The sequence below is a fragment of the Chrysemys picta genome, chromosome 11 (assembly GCF_011386835.1).
Source record: "Chrysemys picta bellii isolate R12L10 chromosome 11, ASM1138683v2, whole genome shotgun sequence".
NCBI classification, from domain to species: domain Eukaryota; kingdom Metazoa; phylum Chordata; order Testudines; family Emydidae; genus Chrysemys; species Chrysemys picta.
The window spans coordinates 67,358,407-67,380,473 of NC_088801.1; the positions used below are offsets into that span (position 1 = coordinate 67,358,407).

A 22,067-nucleotide genomic window follows, 5' to 3' on the forward strand; every position below is an offset into this window, starting at 1 on the left:
GGAATGCAGGGATTTTTTGGCTAGATAATCCTAGGCTCAGGTTATAAACCCCTGCATTAGAAGTCAGGGTAATAATTATTGCAGAGGTAAGTTGGCAGGTGGGACCAATTAGTTCCAACCAAGACCTAAAGGAGGTGGAATGAGCTGCCTCTAGTAGAAGGAAGTAGTTTAGGAGAGGAACTGCAAAGTCTAGGGCAGGGGTCTCAAACATGCAGCCCGGGGGCCGCATGCAGCCCGCAGAGCTCTTCCCTGCAGCCTGCCAAGCTCCCCGTGCCCCACCCCCAGTTACTTCCGGTCACAGCCAAACTCCCCTCATTCCCCCCGCTCCCCCGAGTTATTTTATGTGACAGCTAAGCTCCCTGCTCGCTGCTCCCCAATGTTTGGGGCCGGGTCTCTCCCCCGGCCCCACCTGCCGCCCCCACGCACCTCCCCCGAGTGTCCCCCGTCCTCACCTCTGCACCCCCTCCTAACCCCAAACTCCATCCCAGAGCCTGCACCCCCACCCCCTGCCCCAGCCCGGAGCCTTCACCCAGCACCCAAACTCCATCCCAGACCCTGCACCCCAGACCTCCACCCCCACCCAAACTCCCTCCCAGAGCCTTAGGCAGGTGGGGTGGAGCTTGGGGGGCAGGTTCTGGGCATCACCAAAATTTCTACAAACCTGCCACCCCTGGAAGAGGCAGAACAGTGGTGGAGTGGTGGTGCAGCCCAGTGCAGTGGGGGGGCTTTAACAGAAGTAAATCTAACTAAGTACATGTTTTGTCCTTTGAGTGAGGTGCATTACTGAGTGTATATATTTTATTAAAACCGCTTGGAAATGACTTGTTGTAGGAGCAGCAGTGATCTGTATGCTCTGTATAATGCTTAGCACTTTCCAGGAAGGAGGGGGGAGGAGCACGCTTGGGGGAGGGGGAGAAGAGACGGGGCAGGGGTGGGACCTCATGGAAGGGGTGGAGTGGGGGTGGAGCTGAGGCCAGCGACGGGGGGTGTCAGTGATGCGGCCCTCGGGCCAATGCACTAGTCCTCATGTGGCCCTTGTGGTCATTTGAGTTTGAGACCCCTGGTCTAGGGGGTTGTTAAGGGTGAGGGTTTTTTTTGCTGGTTTGTTTTTTATCAATAAGACTAATCTCAGATGGGGTGAATTTGGACAATAACTTCTCCTAGTAGTGGGTGAGGGTAAGGACTTTCTGTTTTGCTTCTCTTCCATCCCAATTGCTGAAGAAGCAAGCAGAGGGATTTTCATTGTCTGAGGGCTCCATTTTCCCCATGGGCTCCTGTTTCACCTTCACCTCACCCAGTCTTGTGCTCCCAGAGTGAAAGTAAATGGCGCTCATGGTTCAGCCTTTGCATTTTCAACAGCGTCAGACCGTTATGTGTCATGGTTCTTCTCAATAGCTTTTCCAATGAGTGCACATCAGTCTGCTCCCTCTGTTTGCTTGTTTCAGCTTCTGACTGTCCCTGTTTGTACTTTGAGTAGTAAATGCACATACAGAAGTTCCTGGGGGTGATCTTATATACAGGGCCGGTGCAACCATTTAGGTAACTTAGGCGGTCGCCTAGAGCACTAGGATTTGGGGGGTGCCCTTTTCTTCGGCAGCGACCGCAGCGGCTGGATCTTCAGCCGTCCCAGTCGCTGCCGGCATTTAGGCGGAGGGAGCTGGGGCAGTGGAGCGCGGGGTGGGCCGCCTGCAGCAATGGGGGGGTGGCACGCATTGGAACTCCGCGCCCCGCCTCACCCCTGCCCCGCCTCCTCCCCGAGCACGCCGTGGCTGCTTCACTTCTCCCGCCTCCCAGGCTTACGGCACCTAAGCTGATTGGCTCAGGGTGGGGGGTGGGGAGCTGCTGCGGCGGGGCGGGCTATGGGGGGGGCTCGGGGACGGGGGGGCGAAAGGTGGAAGTTTCGCCTAGGGCACGAAACATCCTTCCACCGGCCCTGCTTATATATGTGGGCATCTGCCTAGTTGGACCATGTCTAATGTTGCCACTGGGGTGCAAAAAGCTACTTCCGTCAAAGGAGGGAAACGTGCAATCCAAACAAAGCTATTCTATCTACTAGAAACTATAGTAATGAGTTAGATTTGTTAGAGCTCACTGCTTGTTACTAATGACTGAGAGACTTGGGAATAGACCAAAACTTCCTCTATGCAACACTAAAATCATTTTTTTAAAAACTCAGCTCAGCAAAGCTCTTTTACACACACACACACACACACACACACACACACACACACACACACACACACACACACACACACACAAAAATATGAATAGTCCCAGTGTTCCTAGTACGTAAGAATACACTGTACTTCATCTTTTTACTGGTTTTGGTCCTTACTGACTTTGTCTTCTGCCCATCCTCTAGAAATTCATAACAAGTATAAAATGTAGCCATAAAGGCCCCCAACAAATTCCACGGGTTTAATCAGATAATTTGAAAGAGGGCTTAGTTACCATCACAAATAAACAGGGTGATTTGTTTTGCTGAGCGAGATGTTTAGAAGGGCTTATAATTAAAGGACTTACTATAGTTTGACTAATATGTGGCAAATATTTTTCAGGAAAATATAGTTAACATATTTCTTCATTTGGTAGCACAAACTTTCCAGAATCCAGTTGCCAATCTGAAGTACTAATTTCCTAGTATAATCTTATTATCATAGGTGGAGGTGTTAGGTGAAGCTAATGTTGCCTAATAACATTGCCTACTGATGTCCCATATGGGAACACAATGTGGCCCCACATGATGGACTTTCTGACTTCAGTTTATTTGTAAAAATCTTAAGAAACAGCATCCCAAGAAACCTACATTAAAAATTTAGCCAAACACTCAAATGTTAGGAAATGCCAGTATTAAGCTTGCCCATGCAACCTTAATTCAGCCCCTTTGTGTGTGCATTGTGATACATTCTTAAATTACATGATCACAAACTATTTTCCCACAGAAACTCTGCCTCGTTCAGTACACAGGCTGGATTGAATCTGGGGATGAATCAGTTTTGTGTCGTAAATGAGGCTGTTCTCTGTAGGGATTCCTGCCTCATTTGTTGCAGAAATTGGTGGTGCATAGTGAGTGAGGCAGGGGATTTTAGGAAGACAGAGGATGGTCTCATAGCTAATGCAGTTGAATGTCATCCTGGAGAATTGGATTTTATTCCTAACTTTGCAACAGGGTTCTTATGTGGTGCTGGGCAAGTCACTTAAACCAAACTTTTCATAATTGGCCACTAATTTTGTATTCCTTGTTTTCTGAGTGCCCAACTTGAGGCACCTGGGCCCAGATTTGAAGAAGTGCTGAACGCTCTCTGCTCCTGTTGAAGTCAGTGGGAGCTGTGCTTTGAACACATAAAGTCCTATAAAAATGTAAGTCCTCTGAAAAATCAGCCGTAGGTGTCTCAATAAAGCCACAAAAAATTAATACGCAACTTTTGTCTTTAATCCTTCTGTGCCTCAGTTTCTTCTGTGTAATGGAGACAAAATATGCTTCAGAGAGATATTGTGAAGATAAATTCATATTTTTGCAACATTAACTCTCTGTTCACTCTCCTCCGTCCATCCTGTGCACTGAATGAGGCCAGGGTTCTGTGGACATAATAGTTTGTTACCAGAATATGCACAAAGGGGGCCAAATTAAGGTTGCACAGGCAACCTTAATTCTGGCATTTCCTAACTGTTGAGTGCTTGACATCACAACCTTAAAAATGTTATTTTAAGCTTTTATGTAGTATGTATTTTACATTGAAATTACCTTTTGCCTGCACCTTAAGATGCTGTATGTTTGTTTACTGTTCAGTCAAGGTACATTAATATAATACATTAATGTTTTTAAAGCAAATTACTGCAAGCACTACATATCTGCCACTGCAAGTGATGAAGAAATTTAAATGATTTCTGCTGTTGAAATGGGTATATAAATATACCTGTTTCCACAACTTGACAGCAGCAAATGTCTGAGAGTTCTCCTACTGCTGGCTAAGTCCCTTCCTCCCACCACACACACTTACACACAAAAAGAGGAGGAGGAGGAAACGAATGTTCATATAACACACGTCCTGTTATTGATTTTTCACCCCAATCTACCCAGAGTCTTCTGTGCTGGAAATAATTAGACCCTGTGTACAAAGATGAAGCAAGAATCAATTCAATGCCAGGTTGCCAAAAATGAAGACAAGGGCACCTAATTAATGTGGTGTATGGCACTCGTTTTTTGGATGAATGTGCTTCCCATTTTGAGAAGCAGCTCAGTGGTGGTGATGTCACCCAGCCTGCTGTTAATTAAATGGTGTTAGCTTTATGCCTGTACAATTCCATTGGGGGAAAGGAAAAAAAATACACACTTGGGTTGCAGCATCATTTTACAGGAGCTCTGCAATTAAAAAGAAAAGTCTATAAAATGTACAGTGTGAGTTCCATTCCCATTGCAAGAGTTTATTTCCTCTGATATATAATACACTTTATTTTTACAGAGCATTTTTAACAAACAGCATCACAAAACACTTTAGAACTGCTAAGAGGAAAAGAAGGTTTAAAGGCTGGCTTTGAAGAGAGGGAAGTGTTGTGGTGTCTTGGAGGGAAGAAAATGTTCCAAACAGATGGGGCTGGATGAGCAAATGAGCAACTTCCAGCTGTGGACAGTTGTAAGGAAGCCATGAAGCAGCAGCCAGGTTGGAAGAGTGGAATGAGGAGGTGGATATGAATCCAGAGTAAACCATCAGAGCAATCTTGAATTGAACATAAGAAGTGAAGGTGATGTGAATGAGATTGTTTAGCAGGTCTCAGAATGTAGGAAGACTTACAAAAGGGATTGATAGCTGAGGACAGAACCTGTTGATCACTGTAGACACCCAGTTAAGTACTTATGAAAGTACCGTGAAAGGCAGAACAGACAAATTTAGAGATGAGAGAGGCAGTCAGAAGATAAAGTATTGGGTTTAGGTTGACCTCAAGATTTCAAGAGGTATTCAATGATATTTTTGAAATTTGTAAACAGCAGAGAAATCCAGCTATTCCCAACAGTGAGATTAACCAAGCAGAAAACCTCAGGCTTTCAGTTTTCCCATTGTAGGCAGGTACTAGTGCTGCCTAAAAAAATGCTTCGTGCACTATAGCTCTACAGCTGCTTCACTGCAGGACCTCCCTGCCTCTGAGCAGACCTCATTTCTACAGGCCTTACTGGGAACCTACTTCTGTTTCTTCCTCTTTCCTACCATTCTCCTCCATCTTACACCAGAGGAATCTCAGTGGCAGCCTGGTGAAAACTGTTCCTAGGTCTGCTCCATCACCACATGTGCACTGGCTCTGCTCCTGCCTGCCTTGCTGCCACTGGCTTTGCCCACATGTGTTTGCCAGTTGGGAAGCTCCAATTTAACCCAGGCTGCCATGATATCTTCTGAGGGTGAGGTGAAGTCTGTCTGTAAGCCCTGCTGGGCTCCTCTGCTTTTGACCTCCATGGACTCCCCTTTATGGCTGGTGTTATTCTGAACCCTCCTTTGTAGCCCTGGGCCTCCTTCCTGGTTGCCTCACCCCCACCTTGGCAATAATACTACTTCCCTAGCAAGGCCTCAGACACCGATTTTCCTGTGTTCTGGGGGAGTCCTATATCAATGATAATTCTGGGTTGAGGCAAGTTGACCCATACCAATTACGCCTCTCCTTTGCCTTGTAATAGGCTGGGATCTTTCTTTTCTTGTGACATTTCCTTCTACTCCCTCCTCAGCTGCAGACTAAATTCTGACCAGTCTAACTTATGTAATTATTCTGTATTCATCACTGTAAGGATGTGAATAATACCATTTCCTCTTTCTCCTCCCCCAGTAAATGGGAGGGCAAAATCCTCCTCTTTGCCCAAGAGCGCCAAGATCTCTTCCTTCTTTGATTCAAAATCCTTGTCCAAATGAGTGTCTAATTGTTAAATCCCTAGAAACTGAAGATATTTCTGTACTATGAGTTGGTGCTTTGAGATAGGAGAGCATATGTGGGTATTTCTTGACGGAAAGCTAACTGGAATAAGTGAGTTTTTAGGATAGATTTGAAGAAGTGTTAGATCCTTAGCCTACCAGAGGAAGGAATGCTGGTCTGTGGAATAATTATTGATAGATTATTTATGTGTAGAAGAAACAGGCTATAGAAACAAGAGATTTTTCTGGCGTGACATTCAGGTACTTCTTATGAGTCGAATTCTCTTCTACTTGGCTGCTAGGTATCCATTCTCTCCATTCTGATCCCACCTTAAAACACTTCTTCTGTGCAACCTACCATTAGATCAACTCTAATGTTGAGGTGCTTATGTTATCTCTCTCATCTGTCTAAAAAAATAGTTCCTCATCCCTCATTGCATTTTGATTTTGAACTGTATTGTTGGTCTATTTAAGCCATTTGCTCCATGAGTCTATGTCCTTCTTGGACATAGGACCAAGCATAGTGTTGATGCTCAGTAAATAATAAATCACTATACCGATTTAAGTCAAATAGTTAAGCCAAAATAAAAATAATTTGGTAATGTTCATTGTCACAGGTTCACATTTTCTTTTGTAGGTTCACAATGGCCAAACCAAAAATAGACAGTGTTGGTATGACTTTTCAGTTAAGGGTTATAATAGATGCTTGTCTTAGCCAGTGTGTTCTCATTACTTCATTACACAAAAGGAAAATCTGTGGAACAGCCAGAGAGTAGAACTGAAATGGATTTACTGAACTTAGCCTAGTAGTGGCTGAAGTATTAACAATAAACCAGAGCTACTGTGATGCAATTCAGATTTCAGTAATGTCCGTGTGCTGAGGAGATCTTAAGCTCATGGACACAATAGACTAGCACAGAGTCTGATCTCCTATAGCCCGTCTTTCTTGAGAAGGGCCAACAGGCTAATGTTTCAGGAGGATATTATTTCTGGAGCAGTGTTAGTGGTTCACATTGCTTTTGTTGGTTCATAATTTATATTTTTAAATTATTTATTGCACTCATTTAGGGGTTCAATTCAGGAAAGCACTTAAACATGTGTTTAGGTGCCTTACTGAATAGGGGCCTTAAGAGTTTGAGCCCGGTATTGGTTCCACTGAAGTCAATGGGAGTTTTGCTATTTACTTCAATAGAAACAGGATTAGGCCTGTAATAGGTAAAGGATTTGTATCCCGTGGGAGCATAAATATTACACACACCATCCAAAAGCATAATAATGTAGACCTTGTTATTGCTAAAATCAAATCATGTTGCTTTAGATTTCATATAATAAGATTAAATTGAGTCAGAGTCTTATATGTCTTTCTTTTCTTCTGTAGTTTGGCTTTGCATCCTCGGAAAGACATTGTGGTAACTGCAAGTGATGACCGCCTCTGGAAGATGTGGGCCTTTCCTAATGGGAACATCATTATGACAGGCGAAGGCCACACTGATTGGCTTTCTGGCTGCTGCTTCCATCCAAGGTTAGTACAAACAGTACCTTCAACCAGCGCTAATCCCTTCTGGGGAAGTGCTTGTTTGCCTTTTCGTCCCTCGGTGGCCTGCTTTGATGACTTTCTATTCTCAGTGTAACCCTGTGCTCTCTGCTGAATTTCCAAACATGTAGATAAAGGTTCTTTTGGCTTTCACTGTGTTGACTTAAGATTGATTGCTTTGGATATTTTGTACGTCCCAAACTTGGTGCACATGTCATTGCATCAAACAAATAGTACTGAGCTTTTTAAGTCTAGCTGTGTTCATTCTCTGTGTGTCCCTGCACCGTGACAAACATTGCGTGTTCTTTAGTTGTATAGGACAGTTGACTTCCTTGTATTCATCATTTTTGTGGATCTTATTTAAAATATTTAAATTTCCCTAAGGAATAGGTGTGTGGGCTTCCCCCCAACCCCTTTATAGAAGGTCAAATGATTTTGCAGACAAAAAGTAATGTTCAGAACAGGAAACAGTCATAAGCTACTGAAATAGTCCAAAAATAATTTAGAGTTAATGGTTATTCTGTAGAAAAATGTAATTTAATTATTCACTCGAAAACTTAGCTTTTCATCCCCTGAGATTGGAGATGTATATAGTAAAATGATTTTGCATCAGATTTATGTTGTAAACCATGGCTTGCAGTTGTAGTTAGAGCTCTTTGTATTTTAACATAGTGGATATCTGCTTGACTCCGCAGCCCAAATTTTAACTTAAAGCATTATTAAGTCTCCAAGTCTGCATTTCTTTTCACGGTGAGGAACTATCTATGCTGTTCTTCAGAAGTAATTAAAAAAAAATCTTTTCAATTTCAAAGCTTCTGTTGGCTTCTCATATGTTCATTTGCGAGAGAACTTAAGTATGTGCTTAATTTTCAGCTTGCACCATTTTCTTCAGTGGGACTTACATGTGTGCTTATGTGCTTTCCTGAAATGGGATATTATTGAGTAAGATGGAAAGTTGCAGACTTGATCCTGCATTTCCTTATGTACCCAAAATTCCCCTTGCCTTAACTGGGAGTTTCAGGTGCACAAGTAATGTAGGTTCAGACCCTAAAGATGGTGCCTTTGCTTCAGAATACCCTCCTAATACTTAAGTATCAGAGGGGTAGCCGTGTTAGTCTGAATCTGTAAAAAGCAACAGAGGGTCCTGTGGCACCTTTGAGACTAACAGAAGTATTGGGAGCATAAGCTTTTGTGGGTAAGAACCTCACTTCTTCAGATGCAAGTAATGGAAATCTCCAGAGGCAGGTATAAATCAGTGTGGAGATAACGAGGTTAGTTCAATCAGGGAGGGTGAGGTGCTCTGCTAGCAGTTTTGAGGGAGGAGAAACTGCTTCTGTAGTTGGATAGCCATTCACAGTCTTTGTTTAATCCTGATCTGATGGTGTCAAATTTGCAAATGAACTGGAGCTCAGCAGTTTCTCTTTGGAGTCTGGTCCTGAAGTTTTTTTGCTGTAAGATGGCTACCTTTACATCTGCTATTGTGTGGCCAGGGAGGTTGAAGTGTTCTCCTACAGGTTTTTGTATATTGCCATTCCTGATATCTGACTTGTGTCCATTTATCCTCTTGCGTAGTGACTGTCCAGTTTGGCCAATGTACATAGCAGAGGGGCATTGCTGGCATATGATGGCATATATAACATTGGTGGACGTGCAGGTGAATGAGCCGGTGATGTTGTAGCTGATCTGGTTAGGTCCTGTGATGGTGTTGCAGGTGTAGATATGTGGGCAGAGTTGGCATCGAGGTTTGTTGCATGGGTTGGTTCCTGAGTTAGAATTGTTATGGTGCGGTGCGTGGTTGCTGGTGAGAATATGCTTAAGGTTGGCAGGTTGTCTGTGGGCGAGGACTGGCCTGCCTCCCAAGGTCTGTGAAAGTGAGGGATCATTGTCCAGGATGGGTTGTAGATCACTGATGGTGCGTTGGAGAGGTTTAAGCTGAGGACTGTAGGTGATGGCCAGTGGAGTTCTGTTGGTTTCTCTTCTGGGCCTGTCTTGTAGCAGGAGGCTTCTGGGTACACGTCTGGCTCTGTTGATTTGTTTCTTTATTTCCTTGTGTGGGTATTGTAGTTTTGAGAATGCTTGGTGGAGATCTTGTAGGTGTTGGTCTCTGTCTGAGGGGTTGGAGCAGATGCGATTGTACCTCAGTGCTTGGCTGTAGACGATGGATCGTGTGGTGTGACCGGGGTGGAAGCTGGAGGCATGAAGGTAGGCGTAGCGGTCGGTGGGTTTTCGGTATAGGGTGGTGTTAATGTGGCCATCGCTTATTTGTACGGTGGTGTCTAGGAAGTGGACCTCCCATGTAGATTGGTCCAGGCTGAGGTTGATGGTGGGGTGGAAGCTGTTGAAATCATGGTGGAATTCTTCCAGGGTCTCCTTCCCATGGGTCCAGATGATGAAGATGTCATCAATATAGCGTAGGTAGAGAAGGGGCATGAGTGGACGAGAGCTGAGGAAGCGTTGTTCCAGGTCAGCCATAAAAATGTTGGCATATTGTGGGGCCATGCGGGTGCCCATAGCGGTGCCACTGGTCTGGCGGTATATATTGTCACCAAATTTGAAATAATTGTGCATGAGAATAAAGTCACAGAGCTCAGCAATAAGTTGTGCTGTGTCATCATCAGGGATACTGTTCCTGACAGCTTGTATTCCATCTGTATGTGGGATGTTTGTGTAGAGAGCCTCTACATCCATGGTGGCTAGGATGGTGTTTTCTGGGAGGTCACCAATGCATTGTAGTTTTCTCAGGAAATCTGTGGTGTCACGGAGATAGCTGGGAGTGCTGGTGGCGTAGGGTCTGAGTAGGGAGTCCACATATCCAGACAGTCCTTCAGTGAGAGTGCCAATGCCCGAGATGATGGGGCGTCCAGGATTTCCAGGTTTGTGGATCTTAGGTAGTAGATAGAATAACCCCGGTCGGGGCTCTAAGGGTATGTTGATTTGTTCCTGTGTTAGTGTAGGGAGTGTCCTGAGTAGATGGTGCAGTTTCTTAGTGTATTCCTCAGTGGGATCTGAGGAAAGTGGCCTGTAGAATTTGGTATTGGAGAGTTGTCTGGCAGCCTCCTTCTGGTAGTCAGACCTGTTCATGATGACAACAGCACCTCCTTTATCAGCCTCTTTGATGATAATGTCAGGGTGGTTTCTGAGGCTGTGGATGGCATTGCGTTCTGCACGACTTAGGTTATGAGGCAAGCGATGTTGTTTTTCCACAATTTCTGTCTGTGCACGTCGGCGGAAGCATTCTATGTATAGGTCCAGACTGTCATTTAGATCCTCAGGAGGAGTCCATGTGGAGTTCTTCTTCCTGTGTTGTTGGTGGGAGGGTATCTGTGTATCAGTGCGCTGTTCAGTGTTATCTTGAAAGTATTCTTTGAGTCGGAGGTGGCGAAAGTAGGCTTCCAGATCACCACAGAACTGTATCATGTTCGTGGGGGTGCTGGGGCAAAAGGAGAGTCCCCGAGATAGGACAGACTCTTCTGCTGGGTTGAGTGTGTAGCTGGATAAATTGACGATATTGCTGGGTGAGTTAGGGGTACCCCTGTTGTGGCCCCATGTGGCAGGTAGGATTTTAGACAGCTTACGGTCCTTTTTCCTTTGTAGAGAGGTGAAGTGTGTAATGTAGATCTCTTGTCTTATTTTAGTAAAGTCCATTTGTGTGGAGGGTTGGTTATTTATGAAAGTCTCCAGGTTGGAGAGCTCTTTCTTGATGTTTTTCTGTTTGCTGTATAGGATGCTGATCAGGTGGTTCCTCAGTTTCTTTGATAATGTATGGCATAATCTCTCACTGTGGTCTGTGCAGTATGTAGATATGTATGTAGTATGTAGATTACTTGCATCTGAAGAAGTGAGGTTCTTACCCACGAAAGCTTATGCTCCCAATACTTCTGTCTCAAAGGTGCCACAGGACCCTCTGTTGCTCCTAATACTTAGAAGCAGTACTATGTATCAAAGGGGCATCACTCTGATATTTGAGTGAATTCAAAAATAGGAGGCAAAAATAATAAAATGAGTGGGGGACGGCAAGGGAAGGGAGGAAGAATGGGAAGTTGGGTCTTCCATTTCCCTAAATAGCACAGAAGACATTTTTTTTTCTTCAATCAATGGCAGCTCAGGTTGTATTGAACATAGGAGCCTGCAGTACATTCCATATCAAACTTACAGATAAACAGCAAAACACTGCCATCCTCTCACCTCTTATGACCATAAAACTCCTCTCTGAGAACAGAAAATACAATTAGAAGAGCATGCTATCACTTATAAGGCTGCTGGGCATACTAATCAGATTTTGATAATGCATTGTTACCATGACACCGATGACTCAGATTTAAAAAAAAAAAAAAAATCTCATTAGTCTTTGACCAGCAGACAGTCCTTTCAATAGGCCTCCCTGTTTCTCATTCAATTATTGAAATTTAAAATGAGCGAGGTACATCATTATTCACTTGCAATATGAATTTACTCTGGCTGAATGCTATATAAAGAGTAAAAGAAATGCTGCTACAGTATGCGCCTGCTGTTAGTGGATGAAATAAATATAATGGGACAGAACACATTTAATCAGGATTTTTTTCAGTTTAGGGCTTCTACACATCAGATGTTCTAGATGTGAAATTAACAAGATGCAAGTGGAAAGTTCTTGTACAGGGTGTCATGATTAAAATGTAGACATTCATTAGTTTAATTTTTATTTGCATGAATAAATGGTTTATTCACAGAGAGGGTTGAGAGGAAGGGTATTCCTGTAGGAAGGCTACTCAGCGGAGATTCAAAGACCAGGGTTCAATTCCTTATTCATCCACTAACTTCCTGTGTGACTTTAGGCATGTAATTTAATTGCTCTGTGCTTTGGTTCCCCACCTGTAACATGGGGATAATGCTTACTTTCTCCCACCCTTTGTCTGTCTTGCCTATTAAGATTTTAAAGTCTTCAGTAAAGGCTCTAAAGAGTCCTGTGGCACCTTATAGACTAACAGATGTATTGGAGCATAAGCTTTTGTGGGTGAATACCCACTTTGCCAGATGCATGTAATGGAAATTTCCAGAGGCAGGTATAAATATGCAGGCAAGAATCAGTCTGGAGATAATGAGGTTAGTTCAATCCGGGAGGTTGAGGCCCTCTTCTAGTAGTTGAGGTGTAAACACCAAGGGAGGAGAAACTGCTTTTGTAGTTGGCTAGCCAACTACACTGTCTCTTATAATAATATTATACAATGCCTAGCACAATGTGGCCTAACCTGGCTGGTTCCATAATACCAATGAATAATAATCTATCTTTATAAGATATTAAAAACAAAGCTCTTGTACATTGTTAAAGGCTCAATTCTGTTAGAACTTGGGTTTCCTTTTCATAAGACAAGAGTTTTGCTACAAATAGAAGGAATAAACATTCTCCTTCAAGTAGTGTCTCTGTGGGTGTCCATTTCAGGTGCATATGTGCCTCTTGAGCCCTTGAGCTGAGATTTTCCATTAGCAGTGTTCCTTCAGCCGCACATGTTCCCAATGCTTCCTTGTGCTACACAACAATAGACTATATAAGGATGAGGGGGCAAACTGCCCTCAGTTCCTTCTCATCTGCCTTAGCCTGAGGCAGAGTCTTAGTGTGTTTGCTTTGAGCGTGCCTCGACTATCTTGTATTCAGTTTTTAGAATCATAGACTTTAAGGTCAGAAGGGACCATTAATGATCATCTAGTCTGACCTCCTGCACAACGCAGGCCACAGAATCTCACCCTCCCACTCCTGTATCAAACCTGTGTCTGAGCCATTAGAGTCCTCAAATTATGGTTTAAAGACTTCAAGGTGCAAAGAATCTTCCAGCAAGAGACCCGTGCCCCATGCTGCAGAGGAAGGCGAAAAACCCCCAGGGCCTCTGCCAATCTGCCCTGGAGGAAAATTCCTTCCCGAACCCAAAATATGGCGATCAGCTAAACCCTGAGCATGTGGGCAAGACTCACCAGCCAGACATCCAGGAAAGAATTCTCTGTAGTAACTCAGATCCCACCCCATCTAACATCCCATCCCAGGCCATTGGGCATATTTACCGCTAATAGTCAAAGACCAATTAGTTGCCAAAATTAGGCTATCCCATCATACCATCCCCTCCATAAACTTATCAAGTCTTGAAGCCAGATATGTCTTTTGCCCCCACTGCTCCCCTTGGAAGGCTGTTCCAGAACTTCACTCCTCTGATGATTAGAGTAGTAGTAGTTTGTTTAGGATTAGTTAATATATGTAGTTGCTAGTGATAGTTATAGTCAATTAAAGATAAATAGTGAGAGGATTGTTTTGTTCCGCTCCTTCCCATTGGGAAGACTTATTCTCCTGGCAGGGAGTGCCTGGCTCACCACGTTTTAAACGCTGCCTCTCTTGTTGAGGGGCTACACCTATGAACAACAGCCACTCTTGGGGCTTGTCTATACTTTTGGCTAAATTGGCACTGCTGTGATTCATGCAGTGGTGTTGATTTAGTGGGTCTGGTTAAGACAAGCTAAGTCGATGGCAGAGTGCTCTCCCCTTGATGTCTGTACTCCACCTTCCCAAGAGGCGGAAGGTAAGTTAGAGGGAGAGTGTCTCCTGTCAAGTAGCACAGTGTAGACACCTCTGTAAATTGATCTAAGTTATGTCGACTTCAGTTACGTAACTGAAGTAGCGTAACTTAGGTCGATTTACAGCTTTAGTGTAAACCAGCCCTAAGTGTGTCCATTGCTGGGGGGAGTCTCACATCTCCCAGAAGTGCAACTTCTGCCTGGCCCTCAAATCCCGAGCAAGGAAGAATAGGGAGATTAAACTCTGATTCTTCATGATGGAATGCTCCCTTCAACCAACTTCTGAGTCAGGTCAGGAGACCCCCTCCTGTACCTCTGTCTCCAGATAGATCCAGCTCCCCTTCAACCTCAGTGGAGGCTTTCCCTAAGAAAGGAAAGACCTTGGAGGCTTCAGGGAAGACTTCCAAAAAGAGGGGTGCAGACTCTCCTCTATGGAGCCGGCTCTGAACAAACCCAAGTCAACTGCCAGATCAATGGTCTTTGAAGCCTTGACCTCTGAGCTTGGTACTATTGAGTCATGGGACTCCTCATCCCGTACCAGCAGGACCAGAAAGTCCCAGAACTCAAAGGAGAGACATGGCTCCAACAGGGCAGCAGAAATCTCTGCCAAGGACAAGGAGGGCAAGTATAAACATGATGGATTGGAACTATTGGGCTCAGCCCTGCCATTGGTGCCTACTCATTTGGCACCCTCAGTACCGAGCAAGCAATGGCACCAGATACCATCAGTGCACCTCCCTCCCCTCCCCCCCCCATGGTACCATCGGCTTCAGCTACTGCATCCTTGGCTACTGCATCAGTACAGTCCTGTACTTGGAACCAGAAGAGTTCAGATACACTAAGGATCTATCTGCAATAGACAAACCCGGAGTCCCCACTCCTCGTGGGTAATGACTGGCTCTTGGTACCGAGACCTTGATCTCCAGACAGCCACTGTCCTCTGGTACTTCAGGACTCTTCACCCTTTTCTGCAGTTGCTCTTCCATTGGACGATATTCCATTGGATGATATAGGATAAAGAAAACGTATGGTCAGTCTCTTCTATTTCTGTGCAGGGTTTTCCAACCTCACATTTCAGGAACCCATTCTGTGAAAATCACAGGGAAGATGGTGCTTGTCAGCAAGGGTGGCAGAACCAACACTGCATGCCACCCCAACATGGGCCCCCGAATGGGATCACGGGGCTGCTTATCAGCAGCAATTTGCCAGACCACTGGTAGTGTGTCATAGGGAGGCTAGAGTCATACAGTACTCTCCTTCCCAACCAGGCCCCACGACAGGAGGAGACATTTGAGGAGCAGGAGGCCAAGGTGGATTAAGAGGCCACCCCTCAAACACCTGTTTCATCCTCTACTCCAGACAAGGCTATTATGCCTCTGCCATCTTTCATTACCAATTTTTTTTTGAAATTTCAAGACCTCATAAAGATGGTAGCTGATGCTCTTCAAATTGCACTCAAATAGGTTAAGGATTCAGAGCACAAACTGTTGGATATCCTGCAGTCAGGAACACCACCCATGGTGGTTTCACCCATTAATGAAATGCTCCTGGATCCAGCTAACACTGTGTGGCAAGCACCTGTTACTATTCTACTATCATGTAAACAGACAGATAAGAAGTATTATGTTCCCTCTAAAGACTCTGACTTTTTGTTCTCCCATCCTCCACCTAACTCCCTGGTGGTGAATGTAGTAAATGAGCAGGGTAAGCAACACTTCACCAAGTTTACCCATGTCAAGTTGTCTGGAGTGGCTCACGAACATGAATGCCAACCTCAGGCAGACTATTACAAACCAGGGCACAAACCCCAAACTGGTTGTGTGGTGTATAATTATATTTCACCAACCAAGTATCAGGTGTGAACTCCTCAAGCACTGCAGCAACTTTAACATGGAGTCACAGTCAGTCCCCTTGGGTACTCTGGTCTATCCTGCCACCCAGGCAAGCCTGCCTATGTGATAGATGGTCCCTTTCACCAAAAAATCAGGTTGCTGCCAGTCCCAAAGGACCAGTCACTTACCCCAGGTCAATTGTACCTTAAATCTCTCACCAAAGACAACGCTTGTAGCCAATCCTATATTAAACCAACTAAAGGTATATTAACTAGGAAAAAGAAATTAGAGTTATTTACAAGGTTAAAACAGATAAATTTACACACACACACATATGAGTTACAGTCTTAGGTTCCAAAGGGTGATAGTAGCTGCTATGTATGCAAGCTCTACATGTCCTTTAGGGCTAATCCAAACTAAGCAGTTCGGGGATCCCTTGCTTATGCTTATTAATATTGCCCTCTCTGAATTCCAAGCAGCATAGTAATGATAATTTCTCTTTATCAGGGATTTTTATTCCCTTCCCTCAGCATTCAAGCAGTGATGGGATGAGGGCTTGTGTATGTACCCTCTTCATTGGTGTGGGGGAAACAATCAACAAAGTCTTTTGTTCACTGATGTTCCACAGGGCTTTGTCTGGTTTCTATAGGCCTTCTTTTGTTGGGAGGAGATGACACTTCTTGTGGTAAACTAGTATTTCACACCTGGTAATACTTCTCTCCTGACTGTGGAGGTTTACAGTCTTAGCAAACATTTTTATAGTTACAGAGAAAACACTTAAATATTACCTTATAAAATGGGACACAGATGTTACAAGTAAGATTAATACGTGCAGCACCCTATAAGTATTTCATAAAGACTAACCACAGTCTTATAACTCTAAAATCTATTTTAACAATACTAGCACATAGATGAGCCAGATGGTTTCCAGTTATGCATGTGTCAGTGTTGAATGAGGCTCAGGGGCCTTGGCATGAGTTGGCACCTGTCTACCAGAGTCACACCAAAAGACAACAGATCTTTTTGGACAGAAGTCCTACTCCTCAGCAACCCTACAATTCAGGACCATGCACTATCAGGCAGTCATATCCCAATATAATTTTACAAACTATAATAGATGTATGGCCTTTATTGAACATCTGCTGCAGGAACATTGGGGGCAATTGCAGTCCATCATCTCAGAGGGCCAATCATTGGCCAGGGCCACTCTTTAAGCATTGTTGGGTACTGCAGACACTGCTGCCAGGTCCATCTCCACAGCAGTAGTTATGGAAACAGCATCATGGCTCCAACCCTCTGGGTTTCCAATAAAAGTCCAGAACACTGTTGAGGGCCTCCCCTTTGACAGTCGTAAGCTTTTCTCTTAGACCCTTGATGAGTCCTTGCACATACTGAAGGACAGACTCTAGGGCTACTTTACAATTCCTGGGCACATATACATCTACAAATAGGAAAAGATTTAGTAGGTCACAGGCTGCCCAGAGATTAAGTCCTGCTTAGTTCTCTGGATTCCATTGATACACCAAACTCCCAGGAAAGACATACATTCCAGAGAAATAGGGCTGTTCAGCCGCCCTCCATAATCACCTAGTCATCTTCAAAGCAGCAGTTCTGATGAGTCAAGAGTTTGAATCCCCCTGCACAGCTGGTTTTACAGCTGCATCCATTTGCCCACCTCCTCCACCTCTGGAGACTACCTTTCCCATTTCCAACGTGGTTGGAGGCAGGCCGCTACAGACAAGTGGGTCATAAAGGCCGTAACTTCGGGCTATAACATCCATTTTATGTCCCTCCCTCCCTTCCACCCCTTTTCCCCATCTCTCTTCAGAGACCCCTCTCATGAGCTTTTATTGAGACTAAAAGTGAATTCTCTCCTTTGAAAAGTCAGACCCATCTCTTTACAAGGGCAAAGGGATTCACAGTATTTGCTTGTGCTGAGGAATGGTGGAGGATGGAGACTGATCTTGGAGCTAAGACTTCTAAACTAGTATGTAAAGTCTCAAAAGTTCTGGATGGTGACTCTGTCAGCTATAATTCCCTCACTGGAGAAAGAGGATTGATTTTCGGCCTTTTACCTACAAGATGCCTATTTCCATATAATAGTACACCCATTGCACAGGCAATACCTATGATTCATTATAAGCCAAGATCATTTTCAACAGGGAGTGCTTCCCTTCAGCCTTTGTTTGGCCTCCAACAGTGTTCTTAAAGGTCATGGTGGTGGTGGCTACTTACCTGCAATGAGAAGTGATCCTAATCTTCCCATACTTCGATGACTGGCTACTCAAGAGCCAGTCTTATGAAGCAGTGATATCTTCCACCCAGAAGGCTCTGGCTCTGTCCCAGGAGTTGGGTCTTCAGCTGAATGTAGAAAAATCCATGTTAACCCATGTACAGCAAGTACAGTTTATAGGGTCATCTTTGCATTCATTGACAGTCTGGGCCTACCTTCCCTTAGACAGATTCATAACTTTGTAATTCTTCTATGAGCAATTCAGGGGAGATCTTGAACTACAATAAGGAACTGTCTTCAGCTCTTGGGACACATGGCAGCTTGCACCTTTGTGATTGATCATGCCTCCTCTTCTTCCAGGGTTGCCTCCGAATGACCTATTCTCTAGCCAGACGCACCTTGGACAGACAGGTGACTGTTCCTTTACAAATGACAAACTCCATAGATCGGTAGAAAGATCAATTCAACATCTGTGAAGATGTGCCTTTCTGTTGCCCAGATCCACCATTAACTTTATCAACAGATCCATCACTTTTGGGAGGGGAATCTCACTTCAGTGCCCCCATAACTCAGGAAGACAGACAGCTCAAGAAACCAGTCTCCACATCAATCTGTTGAACTCAGAGCTGTCAGGAATTCCTGCTTCCATTTCCTACCCCTCATTGGGGCAAATCAATCAGGATCATGCCATACAAAGTATTCTGCATGTTCTATATCAACAAACAGGGGGGAGCAAGATCCCCCACCCTGTGCACCAAAGCCACGAAACTGTGGAACTGATGCATAGCTTATCAGAGCCAAATTTCAGCACTCTACCTCCCAGGTATTCAGAACATCACAACCAATATTCTCAGCAGATGCATTACCCGGGACTAGGAATGAAAGCTAAACTCACAAATTCTCCACAGTATATTCCAAAGGTGGGGACTTCCAGAGGTGGATCTCTTTGCTACCACCAAGAGCAAATAATGTCCTCTGTTCTACTCAGAAGGAGATCTAGGACACCACTCTTTGGGAGATGCCTTTCTCCTATCTTGGATGAAGTGTCCACTCTATGCTTTCCTCCAACACCGCTAATACTAAGGTTGATGAACAAAGCCAGAGTTATTCTAATAGTACCAACATGGTGGAGACACTTGCATGCTCCACCTTTGTGTCAAACAGCCATTCAAGCTTCTGACCTTTCCTCATCCCCTCCCTCAGGTCAGGTGTTTCACCCCAATCTAGGTGTTCTCCTTGGGGCATGGATCCTCAGTGGTTCTCAGAGTTAAAATCTTCCTGCTCTGAGAAAGTGCAACAGGTGTTACTGAACAGTAGAAATGAGTCAACACAAATTACTTACCTGCAGAAATAGAAGAGATTCTTCCATTGGTGTCATTGCCACTGTCTGGTACTGGCATCTGTGTCACTCTCGGTCATCCTGCATTACCTGTTAGATCAAAATAAATCAGGGTTATCAGTTAGTTCGATTAAAATCCACATGGCTACAATATCAGCCTTTCATCCTCCAGCAGAAGCGTCCTCCATATTTCCTCACCCTGTGTCATCAAGGTTCATTAATGGTTTGCGGTATCTCTGCTCCCAGGTTAGGGACCCCACTCCCACTTGGAACTTCAATTTGGTACTTAAATACCTCATGAGACCTCCATTCATACCAATGGAAACCTGCTCTCTGCTCCACTTATCTGCAAAGTCTGCTTTTTTTTTTTTAAGTAGCTATCATATTGGCCCACAGGCTTTGGGAAATTGGGGGGCTTGATGGCAGATCCCTCCTTTATTGGGTTCCTCAAGAATAAGGTTTCTTTGTGCTGACACCTCAAATTCTTACCTAAGGTACTATCAGAATTTCATCTTAACCAGTCCATTCATCTATTAGTGTTTTTCTTCCCAAAACTGCATCGCTCTCTGCAAGAGACCTGTTTCCATGCCTTAGATGTTAGAAGGGCATTGGTCAAACAGGTAGAACCAGACAGAATTTCAGAAGTCACCAAGAATGTTCATTTCCATCACAGGTAGATCCATGGGGTCCACAGTCTCTTCTCAGAGACTACTGAGGTGGATATCTGGGTGTATTATCATGTGTTACAATGCAGCAGGCATTCATCCTCCCCCTTCCCCAAAGGGTGATAGCATGTTCTACCAGATCCTAACCACATCCACAGCATTACTTAAGAACTTGCCAATATGTGAGATATGTAGGGCCACCACATAGGCTTCAGTATATACATTTTCTAAACATTACGCTTTGCTCCATGCCACCAGATCTGAAGCAGTACTTGATTCTGCGGTACTATCTTCAGTTCTAGACTCGGCTCTGAAGCCCCCTCCTCCCTCTGGGGATTCTGCTTGGAAGTCACCTGAAGAGCAGAACCAATGGGGATGCTACCTGAAGAAAAAGAGGTTACTCACCTTGTGTAGTAACTGCTGTTCTTAGAGATATGGCCCCCTACAGGTGCTCCACTACCCACTCTCCTTCCCCTCTGCTTTAGACTGTTTTCTATGGGATGTTCAGGTGGAGAAGAAACTAAGGGTGGTTTGCCCGTGCATCCCTATATAACATCGGTTTCCAGCAAAAGGACACTGGTAATGGAAAATCTCCAGTCAAGGGCTCTAGAGGCGCATGCATACCTGAAGGGGAATACTCATAGGGATATGCATCTTAAAGAACCACAGTTATTGTACAAGATGAATAACCTCTTCCTCTAGATCTTTACACAGTTGTACTAGGAAAACTACAAACATTTTTTTAAAAGCCTTTGGTCTATTGCTATTGTATTATTTCTGTATGTCAACATGTCATCGGCTTGTTTAATTCTTTTCTGAAGTTTTGTATTTTTTCTACAAAATTTCATTTTAGGGCTGAGCATAAGGATTTTTCTACTGACTGCAATTTATTGTTGGCCATTAGTTGCCTGGTACAGTATAGTAGAGATTGTCTTTAACAAAAGCCCTTCAGAACAAAGCCTAAAAATCCAGTATGAAATTTAGGAGTTGTAGAGAATTCGCCCCAAGGGCCAGATTCAATAAAAGCTTCATCTGGTGTCTCAGCAAGGCCATGCAAGCTCTGAACTGTAATTGAAATTAATAGAACACTTTCCTTTGTATTCACCTAAAATCCCAGAATACTATCAGTACCAGAATACTATGGGAAAAAATTGTGGGGCTTAAAAATATTTAATAACCATATTGCTGAGTTCCTATGGCAATTTTATATTTTATGGCAGACACAGAGAATGCTTGCTTTGTATTATTCCCTACAGAAATCTTGGAAATTGCTGCCTTTCAACTTACAGCCAATGTAACCTTGAACAGAATCTGTTCTGACCTTTAAACTGTCTTTCACAAAGCGAAGTGGCACAGTCCTCTGGTACAGCTTTTCACCAGTCTTAAATATCTGGAAAGGGAAAGAAATGGAACAATCTCTACACAAGTGAAAGAAAAGAACATAGCTTATTGGTAGAGCGGTGTGGAAAAAAATCATTCCAGGTTGACCAGAAACAAAAAAAATACATTTTTTTCACTGATCCAACAAACAAACAACAACAACAAAGAAAGAAGAAGAAGAAGAAGAAGAAACATTGTTTTGGATTGAATGAAATGTTTCAATTTTTTCATAATTTTTTTTCAGCTGGCAAAATTCAGCGAATTTGGAAAATGGTTTCGTTGACCTGAATCTGCAAGTTTTGGTGAAAAAAATGTTTTGGCCAAAAATTTTCACCCAGCTGTACTTATTGACCAAAACTTGGATGCAAGATCAAACTGAATTTTCTTTCCAGCACTAATCTAAATCAAACTACCATATGACTTTGAAGCCAGCTTGACTGAAGCTGCATTCTTATTAATTGGGTAATAATTTCACTGATAATATCATATTTAAAATAATTCCCCTGGAAAGAGAGATATAATGACAAACCTATTTTGATCACCACATTATTTCACCGTAGATATCCATACATGACAACAGCTATACTGACTGACAAACCAGGGATTGAACCAGGGGCTTCCAGAACTAAAACCATGAATTACTATAGCTTGAG

General features: G+C 43.8%; 1 protein-coding gene across 4 annotated transcripts in view; it reads left to right on the forward strand.

Annotated features, from left to right (window-relative positions):
* SPAG16 (sperm associated antigen 16) overlaps window positions 1-22,067 on the forward strand; it is a 786,899-nt gene that overhangs the window by 447,525 nt on the left and 317,307 nt on the right. For all 4 annotated transcript variants that reach the window (XM_065562140.1, XM_065562142.1, XM_065562143.1 and 1 more), the window contains one exon: window positions 7,273-7,416. In XM_065562140.1, coding sequence (XP_065418212.1) covers window positions 7,273-7,416 — 144 coding nt within the window. The remainder of the gene's footprint in view (window positions 1-7,272; window positions 7,417-22,067) is intronic.